Raw genomic sequence first — 24637 nt, forward strand, 5'->3', positions numbered from 1 at the left:
ACTCTGCCATTGTAGTGCGAATACAGCCATAAATAACACAGAAACAGGTGAGCATGGCTACATTCTAGTGCCATTTTATCTATGGATCCTGAAATTTGAATTTCATATACTTTTTCATATGTCACAAAGTATTCTTTTTAAAAAACAATTAGAGAACTTAAAAACCATTCTTAACTTGCTGTACAGAAATAGGCAGTGAGTTGGATTTGAACTGTAATCATAGTATACCATCCTGTTTTAGACTTTGTGTAGACATATTCATATGTCTAAGCTAAAAATATGTATATTTACTTTATTTTTCATCACAAAAGTAACATGTTTCTTGTAAAATTAAATCCTCTTTTACCTTATAGTAATTGCTTAGAACTTTTTGGGGTATATTTTTAAAATAATTTCTTTATATATATTCATTCTTATCAAAAAATGGGATTATATTGTATTTACTGATTGGCACTTAATCATACACTTCAAAATTTAGCCTTTAAAAAAAAGGATTTTATTTATTTATTTGACAGAGAGAGAGAGATCATAAATAGAGAGGCAGGCAGAGCAAGAGGGAGAATCAGGCTCCCTGCTGAGCAGAGAGCCCAGTGTGGGGCTCGATCCCAGGACCCTGAGATCATGACCTAAGCTGAAGGAAGAGGCTTAACCCACTGAGCCACCTAGTTACCCCTAATTTAGCCTTTTTGAGTCAGTTTTGTGATGTTGTGTTTTCTAGGTACAAAATGCAATTGAAGAAGATAATTGCTGCTTTGGGACTGTTGATACCTGGTTGTTACATAAGCTCACAAAAGGTAAAGATGATCTGCTAGATCTATTTCAAGTAACTGAAATTTGATTGATAGAAATGATTCACCTAAAAAAGTGGAGTTTACTTTTTTTCCCCTTCCCTTATCCCAGACATATTGCTTCTTGGTACTGGAGTAACTACATATTATAGTAAAGGTAGATAAATTTTAGATTTGTAAGGTGAGGGTGATTTTTAAATTGTGATAAGACCTCAAACACAAGATGGAGGAACAGTTTTAATTTCAAAAGTGGTAAAGACTCGAGTACGATAACAAATTTGTCCTTTGCAGCTGGGAATCTATAGGCAATCATATTACACCTTTGAACCCCTTTCCTTATCCTTAAACTGGGGATCAGAATGCTTTGGTGGCAGTCAGTTAAGCTCTAACTCTTGGTTTTGGCTCAGGTCATGATCTCAGGGTCATGAGATAGAGCCCTGAGGTCAGTCTTTACCTGCGTGGGGAGTCTGCTTGAGATTCTCTCCCTCTGTTCCTGCCCTGACTCGAGTGCTCTCTCTCTCTTTCTTTCAAATAAATAAATCTTTAAAATAAATAACAAAATAAACTGGGGATCACGATGTGACAATGTATATGAAAGAGATTTCGTAAACTATAAAAGTTCAAAAAGATTAAGTGGGAAATTGCTTTGGAGATTTTGCAGTGGAAATATACATTTTGGAATGAATTTGAGGCCAGAGAGAGGTCTAGATTATAAACTAGGGATAGCTGTTGATTGATACTACTTGATAATATAATATCTTCAATGTGAATTCAGGTTCTGAATTTGCCACGGATTTTTCAAATGCCAGTGCAACTGGACTATTTGACCCTTTTAAGGTAAAGTTGTTATTTTTTCCTTTTGAATCACAATTTTTGTATAATTTAGCTTGGATTCTGATGACATATTTTTATGCTCAGATGCACTGGAGCAGGATCCTTACTTCCCTGCTTTCAATACCACTGTCTATCCTGCCTCCTGTGAAGGATACAAGGTAATAATGAACATCAGTTATAGAAACTAGCAAAATTGTCCCTGAATTCATTTTGCCTTAGTGGGGAAAGCATTTTGTTATTTGTTTTTGTTATTTGTTATTTGTTTTTGTTACTTGTTATTTGTCTACAAATCAATTTGCTGAATTTTAGAATTAATATTTCTAGAGCTGTGACTGACTTTTTAATCAATTTTGTTTGAAGCCACAATTTTGGATCAGTGGATGAAGAGATATTTGGTGTGCCTATACCAATAGTGGCCTTGGTAAGTAGAAAACTTGAGGGTTTCTCCATGCATAGTATAAACTAAATAATATATACATGGATAGTTGGGATTATATTTAAGAGGATTAGTGGTCCTTGCAGAATAAAATTAAAGTATTTTTTTCTTTTTAAGTTAATGTGCCCTGGATAGAACCAGGAGTATTTTCTGTATTCTGGTAAGGGGACCCACTGGGCCAGTCTTCTGACATGAAAGCACTTTCTGATCTTTTCTGACTTTTATATATATTTTGTTTTTCAGAAAACTGTAAATTTTTTTAATGTTGTATTCTGAATAATGTGTGGCTTATATTTGATAACTCTGAGACAAAAAACAAAGGATAGGGCCATTGCTTAGTTTCTATTTGATACAGTATAACCAAACAGTGACAAGGCAACTTAAAATAAATAAAATGTTGTATTTATATTTTATAAAATCCTTAGCCAACATAGACGAGTAGAGAAATTATAGAAGAGTGAAAAATTAATTATTTCAGGTTTTTGAAGTTCTTTCTTGATTATACTCTTTCTGTCTGGATGAAAGATCTAGAACTTAGAGAATTTCAAGGATTTGCCCCCTGGTTGAAGGGCTCTGCGGAAGCTCCAACCTTGACTTTGGTTTCCTGTAATAGCTTACGCAGGAAATATAGACCATCTTTCTTAGGTGGATGATTGCCATAGTAGGTGGAGGAATCAGGTGAGAGAAGGGGAATTTATTTCCAAGTTAAAAATTCCTGGTCATTTAGAGAGGGTCAGTCTTAATCAACTTCATGGTAGGCTCAGGTTTAGAGGAACAGTCGAAGTTTAGTGACAAAGTGTTCTTTAGAGGAGTTTTGGCTTTTAAAATATTACTATACATTGTTAAAAAGAGGGGCACCTGGCTGGCTCAGTTGGTGGAGCACGCAGCTCTTGATCTTGGGATTGTAAATTCGAGCCCCATGTTGGGTGTAGAGATTACTTAAAAATGAAATCTTGAAAGAAAGAGCAGGGGTGGGGGGGGGTGGTGGAAGAAAACAATAGGCCTAAAATGGCAGCCTAAACGAAGACTTAATACCTTCCTTAACTGCAGTTTCAATCCCTCAGAAATGTAACCCTTACCTGTCAATGCGGAACTTTTCCATCCGTGCTAGGAAAGTTTCTGATAGGCCCCTTTCTTTCCCCTTAGGGCAGCCTTACCTAAAACAATGGATTTTTTTTTTTTGCTAATAATTTCATTTTTTCCTTTTCTGGGGCACCTGGGTGGTTTGGTTGGTAAAGTGACCAACTCTTAATCTCAGCTCAGGTCTTGATTTCAGGGTCATGAGTTCAAGCCCCACATTGGGCTTTATGATGGGGGTGGAACCTACTTAAAAAAAAAAAAAAAAAAAAAAACTTTCCTTTTCTGTAGCTCTTTGGTGCTCCCCGTAATTGCTAGATGGGATACCATCTAATTCATGAATTGATTAATAAAGCCAGTTAGATCTTTAAAATTTACTCAGTTGGCGGCGTCTGGGTGACTCAGTGAAGTGTCTGCCTTCTGCTCAGGTCATGATCCCAGGGTCCTAGGATCGAGTCCTTCATTGGACTCCCTGCTCAGCAGGAAGTCTGCTTCTTCCTCTGCCTCTCCCCCACCCCGTGTTTATGCTCTCTGGCTCTCTCTGTCATTCTCTCTAAAATAAATAAATAAAATCTTAAAAAAAAGAAAAGAAAAGAAAATTTCCTTTGTTGAATTATTGTTATTTAACAGATTTGGTGGCAGGCAGCAACAGGATCCAAAGCAAACTTCCAGCAGCATCTGGGGACAATGAGAAACACAGGCATGGTACCCCATGAACCCTTTGAATTCATGTGTTTCTTGCTGTTCCTGAGGGCTATGGGCAAGTCCCCTTTTGGGTCAGAGCTCCACTCTTAGTTCATTCAAGCTCCCCCAGTGTAAATGGCCTTCCTTTATAGCCTGAACTGCCAGATGGTTATGCCCAGAGCTGGCAGTTTTGCCTAGAGTCCAGCTGAGCTGGGAAAAATGTCTGCCCAATGGCAAATCCCTAGCCTTTCAGGCCATAATTCCCCCTGGAATTGCTGGAAAACCCCAGCAAGATTCCACAAGAATTGTCTGTGGTGAGCACAGGGCCTTCTCTTGGCTGGGGCACAGTAACATCTCTTGGTTGTCGCTTATACATTAAGGTGCGCATATTTGTCTTGTTTTGTGTAGATAAAGGCTATCACTAACAGGGATCTCAGAGACCAAAAAACTGGAAAATTGGTGGGCACAGGGTGAGCATTTGAAGGCTATTAGAGCACTTACCACCTCAAGAAAATGGGTTAGATTGATACAAGTTCGCCCACCAACCTCAAGAAAACCTCTATATGATGAAGTACTCTGTAAAACATGCAAGATCCCCGGCCCAGTAGCCCATCCCTTTTAGGTGTTAGTTTGGCTCTGAGAACTCAAGCCTTAGCTAATGGAATCCTTAAATTTTAAAGAGTCAAAGCATGCCACCTTCCAGTGCATCTGTTTATTTTATGTCTAAGAACTATAGTTCTAGAAGTTGTAGGTATCTTGCAAAAATGGCAAAATCTTACTAAGCTTGTTCAGTGTCCTGGGGAGCTTGGCTCATTAACTGTCAGGTCAAGGGTCCCCAAATAAGTCCAGACAGAAATATGAGTTGCACACCATTTGTAGCTAGATGCAGCTGGACAGAAATATAGGTTAACTCTGTTTGTGCTGAGAATCCTACCAAACTGCTCCAGCCGTCCAGAGAATTACAACCTAGAAATACAATGGTCATTATGGGGACTGTTCCAATTTGATAAAATCATTTAAGAAGTGCACTTGAAAGGAAGGATTCCCAAATTAAACAGAATGGGATACCTGTTTTCATTGGCAAGCAGAAGCCTCTAAATAAAAGGTTTCAGAATTCCCATATTGTTTCATTAAAAGACTCATTGCAAAAGGCTAGTGAAAAAGAGAGAAGAGGTGCCCAAAACAAAAGACTGTAAGACCAGCGTAGTTCCTGTTGCTCCCCTTTATCCTCCTTGGAGTACTCGTTCTACTAATCCTTTGTCTGAATTTTTTTCCACTCTGAAAAGACTACACAACCATAAACAAAACTCCACCACATTGGCCTTACATACACCCCCGTATTTACTTCATAGGAGGACCCCATATGGGCCCATCCCAGAGTCATTGAAACGGAGGGATTTTCTGGTGAAACTGCTACGTTATTCCCTCAAACAGCAAAGGAGAAAGTCTGGTAGGTACCAGAGCCTACAGAGGGGATCCTAGAAAAACTTACAGCAAAGGGTGAAAATTCTTACCTGAACCAGTTCCTTCCAAATCTCTATCTGTAGTGTGCAGTCTAGAGAGGAAAATAAAATTTCACATTGTCTCTTCCTTTCCAAATCCAGGCCCACTGACTATTGATCCTTTCTCTCCCAGAGATCTGTAGTGCCTTCTCGTTTCTCTAGTTTTATGTGACTGGGCTTGTCTTTCTGCCCGCATGAGACATGCAGATTTTGGTTCTGTGGCTATCATTTGGAGTGACTTTAGATCTTGGGAAGGTAATATCCTTTGCACTCTCTTTGGGGATCTTTCTTACACCCATGGGTTCTTATTCTGTACCACCAGAAATATTTAAAATTAGAACCATGTCCCCAGGAAAAAAGAAGGAAACTGAGAATAACAGAGTTGAGTAGGTAGATCAACCTATAAAGTCATTTAAGTTGCAACCCAGTTCCTGGAGGAAGTGAAGCAATTGTCCTTATCCTGCAATATTTATAAAACTAGAAATATAGCTCTAGAGGCAATTCAGAGTTTACCTATTTCTTTACCAATCCCAAAACTTCCCCTGTTTATCTCAAACAGATTGTAAATTTTTGGCTCTAGGAAAGCAGAGTCCTTCCTGGAGGAACTTGCATTCTTTCCCTGTCCCATGATGTTTATGTCTTATCATGTCTTAGAAATGTAAACAAAGCCCACAATCTCCAGATACTGAGAGAAAAAAGGGAAAGAAGACTTTTTAAAAATACAAACCTGCAAAGGAGCTCTTTTCCCAAACTCTAGCATTACCTCCTTAAGATCAATCCTAGGGACAAATACAAATCTTAAAAAATCTTATCTGCAAATATTAGTAACTATAGGGTCTTTGTGTGCATCTGTCTGTCTCTCTTTCTCTATGTATATATTAAGTGTGAGATAATTTTCTACTTCTGGATGGTATTGCTAAAATTAATTTGTAAAAGAGCTCTGTTTACTTGGTTTAAAGGCAAACACCAGTAAGGATTAGATATCCTAAAACTCTCAGAAAGAAACGAATCCAAATATTTTCTCAAGCTCACAAAATCTGGGTAAATATTTGATATGAAAGCTACTTTAAGGTTGTTGGTTTAATTAACATAGACATATCTTAGGGTACCTGGGTAGCACCATTAAGCAGCCAACTCTTGGTTTCGGCTTAGGTTGTGATCTCTGAGTTGTGGGACTGAGACCCACACTGGGCTCTGTGCTCCATGTGAAGTCTGCTTAAAATTCTCTCTCCCTCTCCCCGTGCCCCTCCCGCTTGTGCACGTGCACATGCACATTCTCTCGCTCTCTCTAAAATAAACAGATCTTTGGGGCGCCGGGGTGGCTCAGTGGGTTAAGCCGCTGCCTTCGGCTCAGGTCATGATCTCAGGGTCCTGGGATCAAGTCCCACATCGGTCTCTCTGCTCAGCAGGGAGCCTGCTTCTCTCTCTCTGCCTGCCTTCTCTGACTACCTGTGATCTCTCTCAGTCAAATAAATAAATAAATAAATCTTAAAAAAATAAAAAATAAAATAAAATAAACAGATCTTTAAAGAATATTAAAGTAGACATGCCTTTAGAGTTATCAGCATTAAAATTAAAACTTTTATTCTGCCTTAATTCACTTAAAGTTGAATAAGGTAATATAATTTCTGTTACAGATAAAAAAAAAAAAATAGCTTGGCAGGGGGCACCTGGGTGGCTCAGTCAGTTAGGCATCCAACTCTTGATCTCAGCTGAGGGGATCTTGGGGTCATGAGATCAAGTCCCACATCAGGCTCTGCACTCAGGAGAGTCTGCTCAAGATTCTCTCTCTCTCTCTCTGCCCCTCCTCTACTCTCTCTGTCAAATAAATAAATTTTTAAAAAATAACTTGGAAGAATGACTGACTTTATCTGATGTCTCGAGAAGTTCTTATGGGTAATACAAGCATATTTATTAAGAACAAGTAAATAGATATAAATAAAATAAAAAATTTAGGTAATCTTTTAAATAGTCTCCCAAATATTTTTGGTAACCTAACACCCTAAAGTTTTTCTTCATTTTAAAAACTTTATTTATTTGACAGAGAGAGGCAGTGAGAGAGGGAACACAAGCAGGGGGCGTGGGAGAGGGAGAAGCAAGCTTCCTGCTGAGCAGGGAGCCCAATGTGGGACTTGATCCATAGGACCCTGGGATTATGACCTGAGCCAAAAGCAGTTGCTTAAGGAATGAGCCACTCAGGTACCCCACCCTAAAGTTTTTCTAAGTTAGATTAAGTAATGAATTAAGTTGAATTCATTAAATATCTATATCATTTGTAAATAAGATGAAATACTAAAATATCAATTACTAAACATAGGTTTGTTTATCTTGTGGTGTCTGGCTGGCGTAGTGGAGCCTGCGACTCTGATCTCAGGTTTGTAAGTTCAAGCCCCACATTGGGTATAGAGATTACTTAAAAATATCTTAAAAAAAAAAAAGAAATATCTACTCATGGCTTCTTGTTACAGAAAAACTGTAATATATTTTGGATATGTTAGTGCTACATTGGAAAATTAAAAACATAATGCTTCTAAAAATTATAAAATGTATTTATAAATTTGCCAGTCTAAAGAATGCTGGTATAACTGATGTTTCCATTTGCTTAACACTACTAGAAATAATAAGGGAAACTTCTCCATATGCAAGGGAAGTAAAATACATGTTTTTTGATTTTAAAAAAAGTATGAGGATGGAGATATATTCTTTGAGGAAAAAACAGTTGTATAAAGAAGGGAATCTCTGACACGGAATTGTGTATGTGGTCAGGACTGACTAAAGATTGGAACAGGTAAGTTTTAGTATCAAAACTAAGCTAGAGCAAAACGAGAATTTGGTTCTCTCTCTGCTTTAAGAGGATGAAGTTTGTTTGTTTGGACTTTTCATTGGCTTAAGTCTCTTTGACCTGGAGCATACCAAAGAATTTGCTAAACTATTTAAGCTTATGTGATATGTTAAATTACATCAGAAGCATTATCAAATAAAAAAGACCTTATTTATGTTGTAAGATTTTGGCATGTGTGCATGAAATCCATTCTGCTTCTGCAAAAAAAAAAAAAAAGCCCCTCATTGCCACACTTTTGCCATCCTGATGTCCTGTAACATGGCAACAGTCTGCTGCTGAATCAGAGGAATAAAGGTGGGTAAATACTGGCTGTCAATTAAATGAATAGTTGGGCTATGGGAAAACCAAGATGGCTGCTTAGTTTTTCCCAGTTCCCTGGTAAACCCTCTTTTTCAGTTTTTACATTCCTTCACTAACCATATGGCATTCAAGATGACCCAAAATTATGAATAGACGTTGGTGGGGAGACTTCTGTAATATTGTAAAAATAATCTACCAGCAATTCCTGACTTGTCAGGTCATCCTGGGAAAACTGATTTTGTTCCCAGAGCCTCAGACCTATCCCTCTGGACCCTTTGAACACCTGCAGCTGGACTTCATTCCAGCTGCTAGTTACTAGGGGTTACCCATATGTTCTTGTTATTCATTGTATGTTTTGTGGATGGGTTGAAGCCTTTCCCTGCTGCAAGACTGTGATGCCCTCACAGTAGCAGGGAAACTATTAGAAAATGTGTTTCCCATTTGGGGCATACTTCCACAGTCTCCATTGATCAAGGCATCCACTTCACTGGGCAAATCATACGAACCTTAATGACAACCTTGCAGAACTTCTTGGAATTCTATCAGAAGCTGTATACTGAGCTGGGATAATTAGGTATTCTGGAAACATTAGCAGAAGAAGATGGCCCTTGAGTCCTAGTGGAAGAGGAATCTTACCAGGTGCTCCTGATCACTGACACTGCTGCAAAACTAGAAGGGACGGAGCCTTGAGTACATATCTCACAGCTTGTGAAGGTTCCACCTCCAACCAGGTCTTCTAGAGATGCTTGGAGACACCTCCAAATCAAATTGATGAGGAAAAGAAGTAGCTGATGTGGGACGGAATGCTTCTCCCCAAGATGATGAATCAAGACTAAACTTTAACTAAATGTACAACCCTTTCTCCTTCTTTTTTTTATTCTGGCATTAGCCCGGAAAGTTAATGCTGTCATCTGTTTCTCCACAGGCCATTGCTTCAGGGTCTTTGGAATTTAGAATGACCTTTTAGTTCAGGCTAGGAAAAAATCTAACTGAGCCCCTAATTTTTCACAAGCCAAATAAGACAATTCTTTGGGTGACTCCCTTGAAGTTACGTTGTTGAGCTAGAAAGGACCTGCCAGGAGGCTTTCATGATTCAGGAATTCACTCCTCTTGGTAGGTCCCTACTTCCCTGGTTAGGGGTAAATGTAAATGAACCTATGATCAGGAAATTCCCCTCAGTTCTTGAAATTACTGCAGAATCTGCTGCTAAAGCAGCAGAGGCCCAACAGCCATCCTTAGATTCTTTAGCCAAGGCTGTTCTTGATAATAGGATAGCCCTCGATTACTTTTTAGCCCAGCAAGGGGGAATCTCTGCTCTGGTCAATACCACCTGCTGTATTTGGACTAACCCTTCTGGGGATTTCAAAACTTAATTACATAAGATCACTGAGCAAGCTGCTTGGCTTAAAAGAGTAATGTCTTCAGTGGAGTCTTTGACTTATTTGATTTTAATTGTTTTGGGTCTTGGGAACCATGGCTTTGAAGTGCACTCCAAATACTGGGAATTATCCTGTTTATAGTTATCGTAATAATCTCCCCGGTACATTGTATTCTCTCAAAAGCTTTACATGCATGTTAGCTGCCAAGCACCAAGCAAATGATCTCCCTAAGACGGGAAAATTAGAAAAGGAATGAAGAGGACAACTGACTTAAAAATTGTAAACCTGAAGTTGTAACCTGTGAATTTCACAGAAATTAAGCAAAAACCCATCATGATCTGTGAATACCACAGAGGATCAGTAACAGCTGTGAGAACTCTGGAGTGGTGTTGGAGAAGGCTGCTAATGCTTTAAATTTTGATCGCATCTCTCAGTTAAACTGAGAGTCTGATCAAAAGGGAGGAAATTGTTAATAAGGAAAACACAGGCCTAAGGTAGCAGCTCCAAGCCAGTAAACCAAGACTTAATAGCTAATCCACCTATAGTTTCAGCTCCCCAGAAATGTAACCCTTACCGGGTCAACATGGGAATTTCTAGGTCAGCGTTAGGAAATTTAATGATAGACCCCTTCTGTCCACCTTAGGAGGGCAACTGTTCCCAAAACAATGGGTTCTTTGCTAATAGTTTCCTTTTTTCTCTGTTCTTTTTCTACTTTTAAAAACTTTCCTTTTCTTTAGCCCTTTTGAGCTCACCTCTGCTAGAATGGATGCATCAATTAATAAAGCCAAATAGAGCTTTAAAATTTACTCTGTTGAACATTGTTACTTGACAATTTACATTTAATTATTTTAACAAAATGTTATAATTTTTTTTTTAACAAAAATGTATAGTTGGGAATGTGTACTTTTGGCCTATATCTCTTTATATTAAGCATACACCTATCACTCTTATTAAAAGAGAAATTTGTGGGGCAGCTGGGTGGCTCAGTGGGTTAAAGCCTCTGCCTTTGGCTCAGGTCATGATCCCAGAGTCCTGGGATCGAGCCCCATATCGGGCTCTCTGCTCAGCGGGGGGGCCTGCTTCCCCCTCTCTCTCTGCCTGCCTCTCTGCCTACTTGTGATTTCTGTCTGACTTGTGATCTCTGTCTGTGAAATAAATAAATAAAATCTTTAAAAAAAGAGAGAGAGAAATTTGTGAGGTCAGTTATTTTGAATGAATGAATGAATGAATGAAACCACTTTTAAGTTGAAAAATCTTTGTTTTTATTCCGGATAATTTTTATTCTGACCTTTATTTCTCAGATTTTTCCTGTGATATTTAAAAGTCATAAAGTAGATTGCCTATTAAAAATTCCTGAGGCATATTGGTTACCACACAATGTTAGTCCTGAAGAGACTTCTAGCTTATTGTTGCTCTTTGTTCTTTCCAGGGCTTTTTTTTTTTTTTCCTTAAGGAAAAGGAGAAAAGAAAATAAGATGTTGACCCATGAGAATACAATATAGAAGACAGTGGGATACAGTGAAATGGGCCACTGCTCATGCCCAGCGATCTTATATTTGAACATTTTTGGCAGGTCGCCGATCAGCAATCAGCCATGTTTGGAGAGTGCTGCTTCCACACAGGAGACGTGAAACTAACCATGGGAACTGGGACATTTTTGGATATTAATACTGGAAATAACCTTCAACATAGTGTTGCAGGTAAATAGTTAGAATTTATCCTTTTTATTGATAAAATATCACTTCATATTTAACTTTTGTGATACTTTTCCTATTTTATATTGAATACTTTCTAACATATTTTTCACTGTTATTTCTTAGAGACAGTTAATTTCCATTTCCCTGTTTTCCTTAAAAGCATAAAAAATGAGACAGATATTATTTTTTTAAAGGTTTTATTTATTTATTTGACAGAGAGAAATCACAAGTAGGCAGAGAGACAGGTGGGGGGAGGGAGCAGGCTTCCTGCTGAGCAGAAAGCCCAATGCGGGGCTCGATCCCAGGACCCAGAGATCACGACCTGAGCTGAAGGCAGAGGCCTAACCCACTGAGCCACCCAGATGCCCAGAGACAGATGTTATTATAGAAAACTCCGTATTAGGGTATTTTGGTCAGTTTACTAAATATTTACCTGTAATACCTGTAATATTTGTCTAAAGCATTCTCCTAGGCCTCTAAATTTTCTCTTATGAGTTAGCAGTTCTTTTTGTGATTTTTTTGGGGGGGGTGGTAATTCTCAATTAATATTCCACACATATTTAATGACTGTTGCCAAGAAATTGGTTTCCGTGATGGAAGATATCCTAGGTTATGTAAACCAAGAAATTTAGATTGTGGAACTATACCCTAGGAGGCCTGTGGGCTCTTACTCTGGGCTGTGGTCTCTTAACATGGTTACAAAGAGGTAGTTTTAAAATCTTTTTCTTACCTTCAATCCCTGCCTTAAGCTCCTCCTTTCCCCCTAACTTGGAAAATGGAAGATAGAAAATTTCATCATGGTATTAGGTTGTTTCTACCTAGGAGCCTTCACAAATAAATAAAAGAGTGTAGTTGGCTCTGTTTGTGTGTTTTTAGAGACATAGATATGCCTACAGCTACTAAAAGCTAATGTTTATTGTTCATATTAAATACCAGGCACACACTAAGTTTTTTATGCTTTAATTCAGTTTATTCTCATAGGAGCTATCTGAGGTAGACCATTTTACAGTTGAGGAGACTGAGGCTATGAGGTTAGAAACTTCTGAAATCACTGACATCAGATCCACTTTGCTATTTTTTAAGATAATCCAATTGTTAGTCAAAATTGTAGATGTCTCTGTAATGATTTATCTGTTTATTACATTTGACTTATATTGTTTTTTTGTTTTTTAAGGGTTTTATCCTCTAATTGGGTGGAAGATTGGCCAAGAAGTTGTATGCTTAGCTGAAAGCAATGCAGGAGACACTGGTACCATCATAAATTGGGCTCAAGAATTAGGTAAGTCATCTTTTAAACATTTCACAGGTCCGACTTAAAGAATTCAAGCACACCGTAGGACTGATGATGAGTAGGGAATGAATGGATTGTTCGGTTGAGACATAAAAGGACCTATGCTAGAAGAAAATATAGGATTTTTTTTTTATGACACTGGGATGGCAAAAGGCTAGGCATTAAGGCCAGATACCATAAAGAAAAAAGCAATAAATTTAAGTGTATAAATTATTAGAATGTGTAAGGAGAGAGGTGCCATGAGCAAAGTTAAAAGACAAGTTGGTAAGAATGATTTGTAGCATACGTCAGAAAAATTAATAAAGATGACTAAAGAATCGGGGTGTCTGGGTGGCTCTGTCAGTTAAGTGTCTGACTTCAGCTCGGGTCATGGTCCTGGTGTCGAGCCCCGCACCCATCGGGTTCCATGCTCAGTGGGGAGTCTGCTTCTTCCTCTCCTTCTGCCCCTCCCCTTGCTCCTGCTTTCTGTTTCTCTCACTCTCTCTTCCAATTAAATAAGTACGATTTTAAAAAAAGGTAACTAAAGAATGAATAAAGGACAGAAGTATAGACAGCTATCATATCAAATGACTATTAAAAATTACTATTCATAATAATTATGGCTCAGTCAGTTAAGCCTCTGCCTTCAGCTCAGGTCATGATCTGGGGGTCCTGGTATCGAACCCCACATTGGGCTCCCTGCTTCTTCCTCTCTGCCTCTCCCCTGGCTCTTGCATGTGCATGCTCTCTTTTTCTCTCAAATTAATAAAATCTTTAAAAAAGTATATACATAAAAATTATGTCACCTGCCGTTGGCAGAGATTAAGTAGTTTGATGATGTTCAGCACTGATGGAAATATAGAGAAAAAAACTGTTCTTGTTTTCCTTTGCAATGAACATTGACTAGTCTGATGTTTCTGGAGGACAAGCAGGCAATATATTTCAATTTATAGAGTGCAGACCCTTTGCCCTCAGTTCTATTCTTTTTTTTTCCTTTTTAATAAAACAGTGATACAGGTATGCAAAGATGTGTACATGCTTAAGTGTTTAATACAGTGATTAGAAATAAGTTCCTGTCTAAAGCATCGAGTAAGTAAACACCAGTATATCCATACAGTGGGACATTTTACAGTCACATATAATGGCACAGTTGTATATCTTACTGATGTAGAACACTGTCTATGAGAAATTAAGGAGGTAGTTGCAGGACAGTCTATATAAATCTTTCTTGCTTGTATTTTACAACTTTATTGAGCTATAATCCACATACCATATAATTTGCCTACTTAAAGTGTAAAATTCAGTGTTCTTTCATATTGTCTTGGAGCTACACAACCATCACCATAATCTCCTTTTAGAACATTTTTATTCCCCCTAAAAGGTACCCCCATAGGCATTGGCATTCTTGTTCTACCCACCAGCCCTAAGCTACCATGGATCTACTTTCTGTCTCTATGGGTTTGCCTATTCTGGACATTTCATATGGATGCAATTAAATAATGCATGGTGTCTTGTAACTGCCTTCTTTCACTCAGCATAGTGTTGCAAGGGTCACCCATGTTGTGGCTTGTGTCAGTGCTTCATTTCTTTTTATTGCTGAATAATAATCCATTATGTGGCTGCACCACAATTTATTTATTCATTCATCAGACAGTGGACATTTGGCTTGTTCCCACTTTTTGGCTTTTGTAAATAATGAATAGCCTGTATATTATATAGCCATATTTCATGCAGAAGGTGTGAAATGTTACATACCAAAGAACTGACAGTGGGTATCTCTGATTAAATTATGGAGCAGGCTGTAATTTTCTACTTTGCTAATTTGAACTAAGCTGAATTGTTTAAAGAAAAAGCCAATTCTGTTGGCAGAAAACATAAAACTCTAGGAAGAAAATGCCAGTCCATCTCCTTTCTTCCTTTCTCTCTCCTTCTCCGTGAGCCTGCACCTGCCTTATAAGCATAAGATGACTTGTTTATAAGTTATTATTATAAGTTTATCACTTAGAAGTCTCTTTTTTTTTTTTAGATTTATTTATTTATTTATTTGAGAGTGTGAGAGAGAGAGAGAGAGCACACATGTGGGGGAGGGGTAGAGGAAGGGGGGTGAGAGAGAATCTCAAGCAGACCTCCACACTGAGCATGAAGCCCAAAAGGGTGCTTGATCTCAGGACCCTGAGATCATGACCTGAGCCTAAATCAAGAGTCGGATGCCCAACCAGCTGAACCACCCAGATGCCCCAGAAGTCTCTTCTTTAAATGTACCTCTTTTAACTTTTTTTGGACATCTATCTTGATTATCAGAAATAGAAAATGGGGATGCCTGGGTGGCTCAGTTGCTAACTGACTGCCTTCAGCTCAGGTCATGGTCCCAGGACTGAGTCCCACATTGGGCTCCTTGCTCAGCAGGAACCAGGCTTCTCTGGCTGCCCCATTCCGTGTTTGTGGTCTCTCTCTCTCTCTCTCTCTGTGACAAATAAATAAATAAAATCTTAAAAAAAAAAAAAGAAATAGAAAGTTACATATTTCTTCTCCTTTAGTTGTACCTTCTATTAATTTTACTCCTTCCCAGAAAATGCAAAGAAAAAGCAGAAAAACTTCACATTCATCAGTTAAAAAAATAATTCTCGAGTTCTGTGTGACATCATGTGCACGTTCTCTGTAGGAATCTTTGCTTTGCTGGCTTGAGTCTCATTCACTGTGATTCTGAAATGATGAAAAATCTTTTCTGGGAGATGGGGCTAAATGGTCCTACCTAGAAAAGCGATGTGATTTCTGGTAGAGGCACAAGGCCTCCTGAAGGCCAGTCCCATCTCTGGCGAGGAAATAGGACTGTTGTTCTGACTGGAGGGAGAGAGAATTCAGAGTTGAATTATTTACTTTAAAATTTTAGTCATTGGTAAAGCTAAACATCTGTATCTGTCTGAAATTCACACAGAAAGTTGACATTTTTTTAATATATTTCTTTCTGTTTTGAGAAATCATTTTAATGGGTGTACTGAAAAAAATTAATCATGTTCAGGAGAAACACAGTGTTTAAGAGCCTAAGTGGCCCTGACATTTCCTTGAATGTGTGAGCTGAACTTTATATCTTTGTGTGGTGTCCTGAGCATCTCCAGTCTGGATGATGACTTTCTTCCACTTCGTTAGTGGATTGAACACCTTAGCTCAGGTGTAAAAGCTGCTTTAAATAAGTTTTGTCTTGATTTTTGGATTTATTTTCCAAGTCTTTTTCACATAGGCCAGTTCTTCCTTTTTTCCCCCTTCGCCTACTGTTAACTGGCACATTTGGGTTCCCACATGATCATCTCTTTTCTTTTTGATTTAGTCCATTTCTCCTCCCCTTCACTCTTTGTTCTATTTTGCTGTCTTAATCTTATAAGAATTTTTCTGTCTTCCAGCTTGTATTGAGTTAACAAGTAATTGAGTGCTCACAGCATGCCTGGAACTAACTGTACATGCTAGGGTAACATGAGTGAATGACACAGAAACCTGCTGCCCTCACAGCAGTTACAGTCTAACAGGAAAGACAGGGTGGGGGGTTCTTTTTTTTTCTCTCTCTCTCTTTTTTTAAAGATTTTATTTATTTGAGAGAGAGACAGAGATAGCTAGAGAGAGCATGGGGTGGGGTGGGTGGGCGAGGAGCAGGAGAAGCAGGCTCCCCTCCAAGCAGAGAGCCAGACACAGGGTTCAATCCCAGGACCCTGAGATCATGACCTGAGCCGAAAGCAGATGCATATCTACTGAGCCACCCAGGAGTCCCAGGAACGACATGTTTTAAAAGGAAAAAATTGAAAAAACATATTAGTGTTAAGTCCCAGGAAAGAGAAGTAGTTGTAGGATCAATGATCCCTTTTAAGAAATATTTATTTATTTATTTATGTAAGCAAAGATAATCGAAATTTATTAAGTGAAAATAGAGAAAAAGCTCTCCAGAGAGAGGGGTCCAGACAGGCCTAGGAGGGCCTTTAGGGTTGGTCTTTTATAGAAAGCCAACCAGGGAACTTAAATCCTTTTAACATCTCTATCGATTTATCACCACTGAGCAAGGATTAGTGATAACACCTTCAATGGCCCACCTCCGCTAGGATTTCATTATTCTTTGTTGGCCACAGGTTATTATCATAAAAGACACCCACCCCCCCACACCTAGGGCAGGATGGTCCAGTTTTCCCTTACCTCTGGTTTCCCCACTTCTCCACATTTCCAGGATTTCTGTGACCTGATCGCAGAGCCCGCTATCTATCTCTCCCTACCTAGTCCTGCCTATCCCTTCCTCATTCCTCTCCCTGGAATAGTAAACTTACCTGCCATTAGAGAATGGGATGGTGGCCATTCTGGCTGCTTCCTGCTGAAATGGGGGTGGTGGGCTGTATGGCAGTTAGAATCTATTCAAGGGTTGCTCCAGGGGATTGTGGTGTGGCTCCAGAGGGTCATGACGGACAGCAAGTGGTACATGCCTCAGCACATGCAAAAGGATGAACATTTATTAGGCCCCAAATTGTGATCACATCCCTTAAGTAAGATCCTCAGTTACCAATTTTGTCAAATAGATCAGTGGATATCTTGATCTTAATTGATCACAAATGTCCCCTATTAATTGGGACACCTTGCAGGAATTAACTGTAATGTTAAAACACATGTCAAGTTTCTCGCATCCCAAGTGGTGTAGCAATAGTGGCACAGTTCTTGGGAAGTGCTTCTTTGACTTCATTTAATTCTTGGCTTGAGTGCATCCAGTGCCTGACCTAGTATCATTTAGAGTCTTGCTGAGCAAGCATCCTGTTTTGCTTATTTTATATTGCAGTCCTAAGTAAATCCTACAAACCCCATGGTGAGCTTTGAGACTCTTTTTACCAGGAGGGCTGCTGTATGCTTGGTTAGAGCCTTTGTTTGCTACTGTATGTCAGTAGAGGTGGCTTCTAGGATAAAAGACTATGAGGGATGAAACTTTCAAGAAGCCCTTTTTGTTTGAGGTCCAGCCTTAACAATATCCTAATTACAAGGAGTCACTGGCAAATGGGAGAAGACTTGTCTCAGGAAATAAGAGCACCCGCAGATGTATCATCCTGTCTAATCATAAAGAAAGTGGGGCCATCCATTATCCCCGTCTGGTACCCTCTGGCTTTTAAAGAGTGATCTTGTCATCCCAGCCACATAGAATTGGCCAAGGTGATAGGTGAGTTATACACTTACTCGGGAATCTGTCCCATTTCCCAGTTGTTCAAATAACCATATGTCCATGGGGTCCTGTTATTCCACAGAATAACAAGCAAGGAAATTGTCTATACATGAGCTATTGTGGCAGTTTCTCTGGAGTTTACCTCAAGTTGTCTAGCTTAGGCCAACAACAGTCAAAGACAATCAGAACTAAAATTTAACATCAGCAAAGGTGTGTTATTGAAACATAATTTCTCTCTATAATAACCCTCATTCCCAGAGATAGCCAAAGAAGACTAACTTATTTAAAAACAAGTCCAGTTTTAACAAACAGCATAATTATTTACATAAGCTCAGCAAGAATGATCATATAGATCTTTTAGATTCTGCTTTTGTTGGAACTTTTTTTTTTAACATTTTATTTATTTATTTGACAGAGATCACAAGTAGGCAGAGAGGCAGGCAGAGAGAGAGAGGAAGGGAAGCAGGCTCCCTGCTGAGCAGAGAGCCTGATGCGGGGCTCGATCCCAGGACCCTGGGATCATGACCTGAGCTGAAGGCAGAGGCTTTAACCAAGTGAGCTACCCAGGCACCCCTGTTGGAACTTTCATAAGGAATCTCTAGGTTGAACTTTTAGTTGCCTCTCCAGGCCAGATGTCAAGCCCAGTGCTTGCCCTCAGACATGCCTGCAATACTATAGATGTGGGTGGATTCCTCTTCACGAGGTTCCCAAAGTATCCGTGGTTCCTGCACCCTTCAGTGGAAGCGAACCCAGGTTTTGGCACCAAAACATTGCGGGAGAGCTAAGTTCTTGTCTCACAGAGTCAAAAAATGAATCTTACAGACAAAGGAGAGTGAGTAAAGCAATAGAAGTTTATTGAGTGAAAATAATAGAAGTTTATTAAGTGAAGATACAGAAAAAGCTCTCAAGAGTGAGAGGGGTCTGGACAGGGTTGCCCTCAATGATCCCTTTTTAAAGGGAGAGCTTTGTCCAGTCTAGAGAATCAGGAGGCTTCTTTCAAGAATGATGTTAGCTGTTCCTGAAGGGATAATAAGAGTGGTTCCATAGGGAAGCCTGAATGGCTTAGTTGATTAAGCATGGGACTCTTGATTGACTCAGTCCTGATCCCGGGGTTGCGGTATCAAGCCTCACTTCAGGCTCTGTTTGCTGGAGATGCTGTCTCTCTCTTTCTCTCTCTCTCTCCCTCTCTCCCACTCTGCCCCTCTCCCTGCTTGCTCTCTCTCTCTCTCAAATAAATAAAGCTTTAATAAAAAAAAAAAAAAGGATGGTTGCATAGGTGAGATTGGCGGTTTAAGTTAGGGGGCAGTCCCAGCCAGGAGTGTGGGAGGTCCAAGCAGGGAGAAGCATGACCTATTTAAGGGACTTCAGGAATGCCCTGTTTCATCTCTGCAGTTGGGGCAGTTACCATCGCTGCTGTCCTCCAGTAACACAGGTCAGGAGACATTTTTTCCCCTAGCAATATCACTCCTAATTGCTACATGTCACATCTGCTTGTTCCAGGCGATCCCTGTAAGACTTCCCCATGCACATTTAAAATTACCCAGGACTCTTGTTTACTGGAAATATGGAAACTGATTCCTCTCTGGGTATCTTCCCAAGAGAGATAAAATATCCCTCATTAGAAGGGATGAGATAAATATTTTCTCATATATGAACTATTCGTAGGTGATGGTGAACACATACATGTTACTGCTGGTAAATAGGATCTTAGTTCGTGGTCCTGCCTCCCTCCCTTCCTGCTGGGGGAGAGAAGGAGGAGGTAAAATCTAAATAGGATTCCTCAATAAAGAGGAACCCCCAGAATAAAGGGGTTCCTCTTTATTGCTGAAGCTAAAGAGGAGCCCAGCATGAACGACACCCTGAATTCTCAAGGAGACAGTGCAGACCCAGGGTGTGTAGAGGGCATGACCTCACTGTAACTGGTGAAGCTACTTGAGGCTGCTGAAGTCACTCTGAATATTTGGGGCACCTAAATATCCAGATATTTGTGGCTCAGTTGATTTAGCGTTGACTGTTGATTTCAGCTTAGGTCATGATCTCAGGGCAGTGAGATCAAGCCCCACGATGGGCTTCTTGCTGGGTGTGGAGCCTGTTTGAGATTCTTTTTCTCCCTCTTCTCTGCCCTTTCCTGTCCCTCCCCCACACCCACTTGCTTGGTCTCTCTTTAAAGAAAAAGATGCTCTGGATGTTCTCTATGGATCCAGCCTACTGAGCCAGGAGAAAATCCCCACAGCATGTGGAGAAGAAAGCTGGCCTGGCCAATCCCTGGGAAAGTTTGCCCACAGTGGATATTGGTACTGTTTGTCTGATCTACTCCTCTTCCAGCCTGAGGGGGGACGCCTAATCTTTCTCCTCTCTCCAGAAACCTGAGCGCCAAGGTTCATTCCCCTACCTCTCATTGCCTCACAACCCCGTAAGCCTGACCCGAAAGAGACCACGATATAAGAACATATAGCACCCTGAAGGGGGGAGAACAGCCTCAACAGATAAGTCCCGCAAAGTCAGATAAATGGAAGAAACAGGAAGTTAAAATAATACCAACAAAAGTTAAACTTGAGGGATGAAAGAAAATATTACAAAGAAATGTTTGGAAAACAAAAAATTTTGAAGAACAAAACCATGGTATATAAAATGTAAAAACAGACAAACCAATAAGAAAACAAACAAAACCAGCATAAAATAGACAGTGCTAAAGATCCAAATAGGATTCAGGAAGAATTTAAAAACAAAAAAAGAGAGAAATAAAAGGTAAAACTGAGAGGTAAGCTCTCTGCTCAGCAGGGAGCCTGCTTCTTCCTCTCTCTCTCTCTGCCTGCCTCTCTGCCTACTTGTGATCTCTATCTGTCAAGTAAATAAATAAAATCTTTAAAAAAAAATAAGAAAAAGAAAAAGAATAAAATCAGAGGAAATAAAAATCAGAATAAAATCAGAGGAAAAAACATGTGAATAGTAGTCTCTTTTGGTTTATGAAAATGTAATTATGGAAATGGAGTTACAAAAATGTAAAAATTGAAGCAATAAATTGAAAATAAATTTCCTTGAACAGAAGAAAGGCCTTAGTTTTCAGACCGAAATAGCTTACTAGGTCAAAGAAAAAAAAAAGATGCAAAGATAGTCATATGTGTATGAATTATCTGATTCCCAAGAATAAAGAAAAGCTTCCAGATAGGAAGAACAGTTGATGTATGGAGGGAAAAAAAAATCACACTGGCATGGAAGGTAGTTGTAAAATTTGGAAAGTAGAATGACATGTACATAGTATAGAGAAAAAAGAACAATGAGCCAATATTCTGGTGCCTGGCTAAGATATCACTCATATTAAGTGGAAAAGAGACATTCCTCGCCGTGCAGTTTATATTTTCTGAGGAAATTACCCAAGGAGATGCTCCAACCAGAAAGAAATAGATAAAGATCTCAACATGAAGAAAGCAAAGTGTGTAAATAAGATGTTTTTTAAAAAATTTTTTTTAATATTTTTTCCCCCGCTGGTAGCAGCCCAGACTTTGTTCTATCTTTTTTTGAACTGTTCTTATACCAAATTCATAAAATATTTCTTACTGTAATGTAAAATCTTTATTTTTATACATTAAGAACATAGTTTTGAATATTTCTTTAAGAGACTGAAATTATCTTAAAACTAAAAAGCCTAATTAAACTAGGCTTAAATATTTTATGTGCAACGTATGGTTCTATAAAAGAAAGTAATGTGGGGTGCCTGGGTGGCTCAGTCAGTTAAGCATTTGACTCTTGTTTTCTGCTCAGGTAATGTTCTCAGAGTTGTAAGATTAAGCCCTACTTCAAGCCCCAAGTTGGACTCTGAGCTGTGCATGGAGCCTGCTTAAGATACTCTCTCTCCCTCTCCCTCTGCCCCCCACCCCCTAAAAAAAAAAAAAAGAAAGTAATGTTTCTTTTAAAAGTTTCAAAATGGTATTCTTTTTTCCCCCCTCCTTCCCATAAGTGATTTTAATTCCATGATGTGTAATTTATGGGGTTAAGTGCTGGTCAAGAATAGACAACAGAGTGTTTGTTTTTTTCTGTTCTTCATTCTTCTTTCTTTTCATTTATGTTTTCATTTCAAGTTTAATGAAATCCTTTTCCAAACACCACACACACACACACACACACACACACACCATTTTCTCAGTGCCATACTTTGAAAAGCAATAGAGTAGAACATCTCAGTCTATTATATAATATGATTAGAAATAAATAGCAAAAACAGTATTTAAATGCTACTTCACCACATGGAAATTTGAGATGTCTTTTCTTAAGTAGCATAGAGCCAAGGAAAACTTTGAAACATAATTTGATAGTTTCCAAAAAATACAGAAAATGACTATAATTCTGTAGAAACAGTACTTACAGGAGAATGAAGAATGCATATTAATAAGAAAAGAAGAGAAACAGGGGCACCTGGGTGGCTCAGTGAGTTAAAGCCTTTGCCTTTGGCTCAGGTCATGATCTCAGGATCCTGGGATCAAGCCCTACATCGAGCTCTCTGCTCAGCAGGGAGCCTGCTTCTTCCTCTCTCTCTCTCTGCCTGCCTCTCTGCCTACTTGTGATCTCTATCTGTCAAGTAAATAAATAAAATCTTTTAAAAAAAATAAGAAAATAAAAGCATAATAAACTTCCCAGCCAAAACATATAAGGACATACAAATTATAAAACTGAGAAATAATAAAAAATAGAATTGATAAACTAAATCTCTTTTAAACATACCCAAGAATTTTTGAATCTCTCTCTCTCTATACACACACACACACACACACACACACACATATATGTTGTGTGTGTGTGTATCTGTGTGTGTGTGTATATATATATATATAATATAGAATCTATATATGTTTTTTCTTTTTATTTTCAAACAGTTTAAAACTTGTAAAAACAGCACAAAAACTTTTTGTACACCCTTTATCCCAGATTTGCTATTTTTTTAAGATTTTATGTTTTTGAGTAATCTCTACACTCATAATGAGGCTTTAGAGTACAACCCCAAGACGAAAAGTCGCACGCTCTACTGACTGAACCCCCCAAGTTTGCAAATTTTTAACATTTTGTCATGATTGCTTTATCTACCTGTCTACCTACCATCCATACTTACATACCATCTTACATACTGCAGGATATAGATATATATCTACATAATTTTTTGAACTTTTTAAGAACAGATTACATGTATCATGCTCCTTTCCCTGTAGTATTTCACTGTGTATTTCCTAAGAACAAGACTATTCTCTTACTTATCTAAAGTATGGTTATTAACTTGAGAAAAGTTGATGTTGGGCATAATAACTTTTAACAGATTTATAGTCCATATTCCAGTTTTTTCAGATGTCCCAGTAACATCCTTCATGGCAATTCTTCCCCAATATAAGATCTAGTCTGTCATTGTTTATTGTATAATTTTCGTTAATTTGGAGCCACTTTCTCAGCTTGGTTTGTTTTTCATGCCATTGACATTTTTGAAAGACCTAGGCCAGTTATTTTCTAGAGTATCCTTCTGTTTGGGGTCTTGTGATTAGGTCCATGTTATGTAATTTTAGCTGAAGCCATCCATAAATGAGAACTGTATCCTTCTTAGAATATATACCTGGAGATGCAGTGTCCATTAGTTCTATTTTGGTTCTGGTAAATTTTGTTCATGTACATAAGATGTTTTCCAATTTCTCTACTGTAGAATTACTGTTTTTCCTTTTGTAATAAATAATATGTGGGAGATACTTTGAAACTAGCAAGATGTCCCATTTCTCCTCAAAATTCTCCTATCCCCTAAATTTAGAATTCATTGATAATTCTCACCTGTATCACTCTTCACTCTGATGGTTGCAGAACGGTGTTTGCTAACTCCATTATCCCCTCCATGTTAATTAGCGTTTTATTTTATAATGAAGAATTTTACGTTACCCCTTAAACTGTAAACTCATGGTTTCTTATTTCATTCAACTGTTTATAATTTTATAGTTCTTACTTATAGTCATGTTCATTTTGTCCCAGATTTAACCAGTACAAATCTCAAACTGTCTTCTGTGTCTTTTAAATGTCATATCTATCTTTTTCTTTTTTTTTGTTTTTTAACACTTTCTCATTTTCTCACAGAAGATGTTTTAAGTTCATCTTGTGTTTTTCCCACTCCTACCCAGGAATTAGCTACCTTCCCAATGAGCCCTAATTCTATGAATGGTAAATGGTATTTTAAAGTAATGATTGACAGGGGCGCCTGGGTGGCTCAGTGGGGTAAAGCCTCTGCCTTTGACTCGGGTCATGATCCCAGAGTCCTGGGATCGATCCCCACATCAGGCTCTCTGCTCCATGGGGAGCCTGCTTCCTCCTCTCTGCCTGCCTCTCTGCCTACTTGTGATCTCTGTCTGTCAAATAAATAAATAAAATCTTTAAAAAAAAATAATGATTGACATGGTGCCTGACTGGCTCAATTGGTAGAGCATGTGACTTTTCATGTTAGGGTCATGAATTCAAGCCCACATTCCATATGGAGCCTACTTAAAAAATAATGATAAAAATAAATAAAAATAAAAACAGTGATTAGCAGCAGATTTCAGCAGAGCTAGCAGTGTGCATGTGTTTAAAAAAAATTTTTTTTTAAGATTTGATTTATTTATTTGAGAGGACTGGGAGGAGCAGAAGAAGA

At 38.6% G+C, this 24637-nt stretch overlaps 1 protein-coding gene across 4 annotated transcripts in view; it reads left to right on the plus strand.

Moving 5' to 3' along the window:
* The window catches only part of GK5 (glycerol kinase 5), a 77492-nt gene that overhangs the window by 34259 nt on the left and 18596 nt on the right, over positions 1–24637 (plus strand). For all 4 annotated transcript variants that reach the window (XR_004286750.1, XM_032346943.1, XM_032346958.1 and 1 more), the window contains exons 6-11: positions 719–794; positions 1564–1625; positions 1707–1780; positions 1983–2043; positions 11416–11542; positions 12714–12818. Coding sequence is in view for 3 of the 4 variants with exons in the window: in XM_032346943.1 (XP_032202834.1) it covers positions 719–794; positions 1564–1625; positions 1707–1780; positions 1983–2043; positions 11416–11542; positions 12714–12818 (505 nt within the window). In the remaining variant the exon portion in view is untranslated. The remainder of the gene's footprint in view (positions 1–718; positions 795–1563; positions 1626–1706; positions 1781–1982; positions 2044–11415; positions 11543–12713; positions 12819–24637) is intronic.

This window comes from Mustela erminea, chromosome 1 (genome assembly GCF_009829155.1).
Source record: "Mustela erminea isolate mMusErm1 chromosome 1, mMusErm1.Pri, whole genome shotgun sequence".
NCBI lineage: Eukaryota > Metazoa > Chordata > Mammalia > Carnivora > Mustelidae > Mustela > Mustela erminea.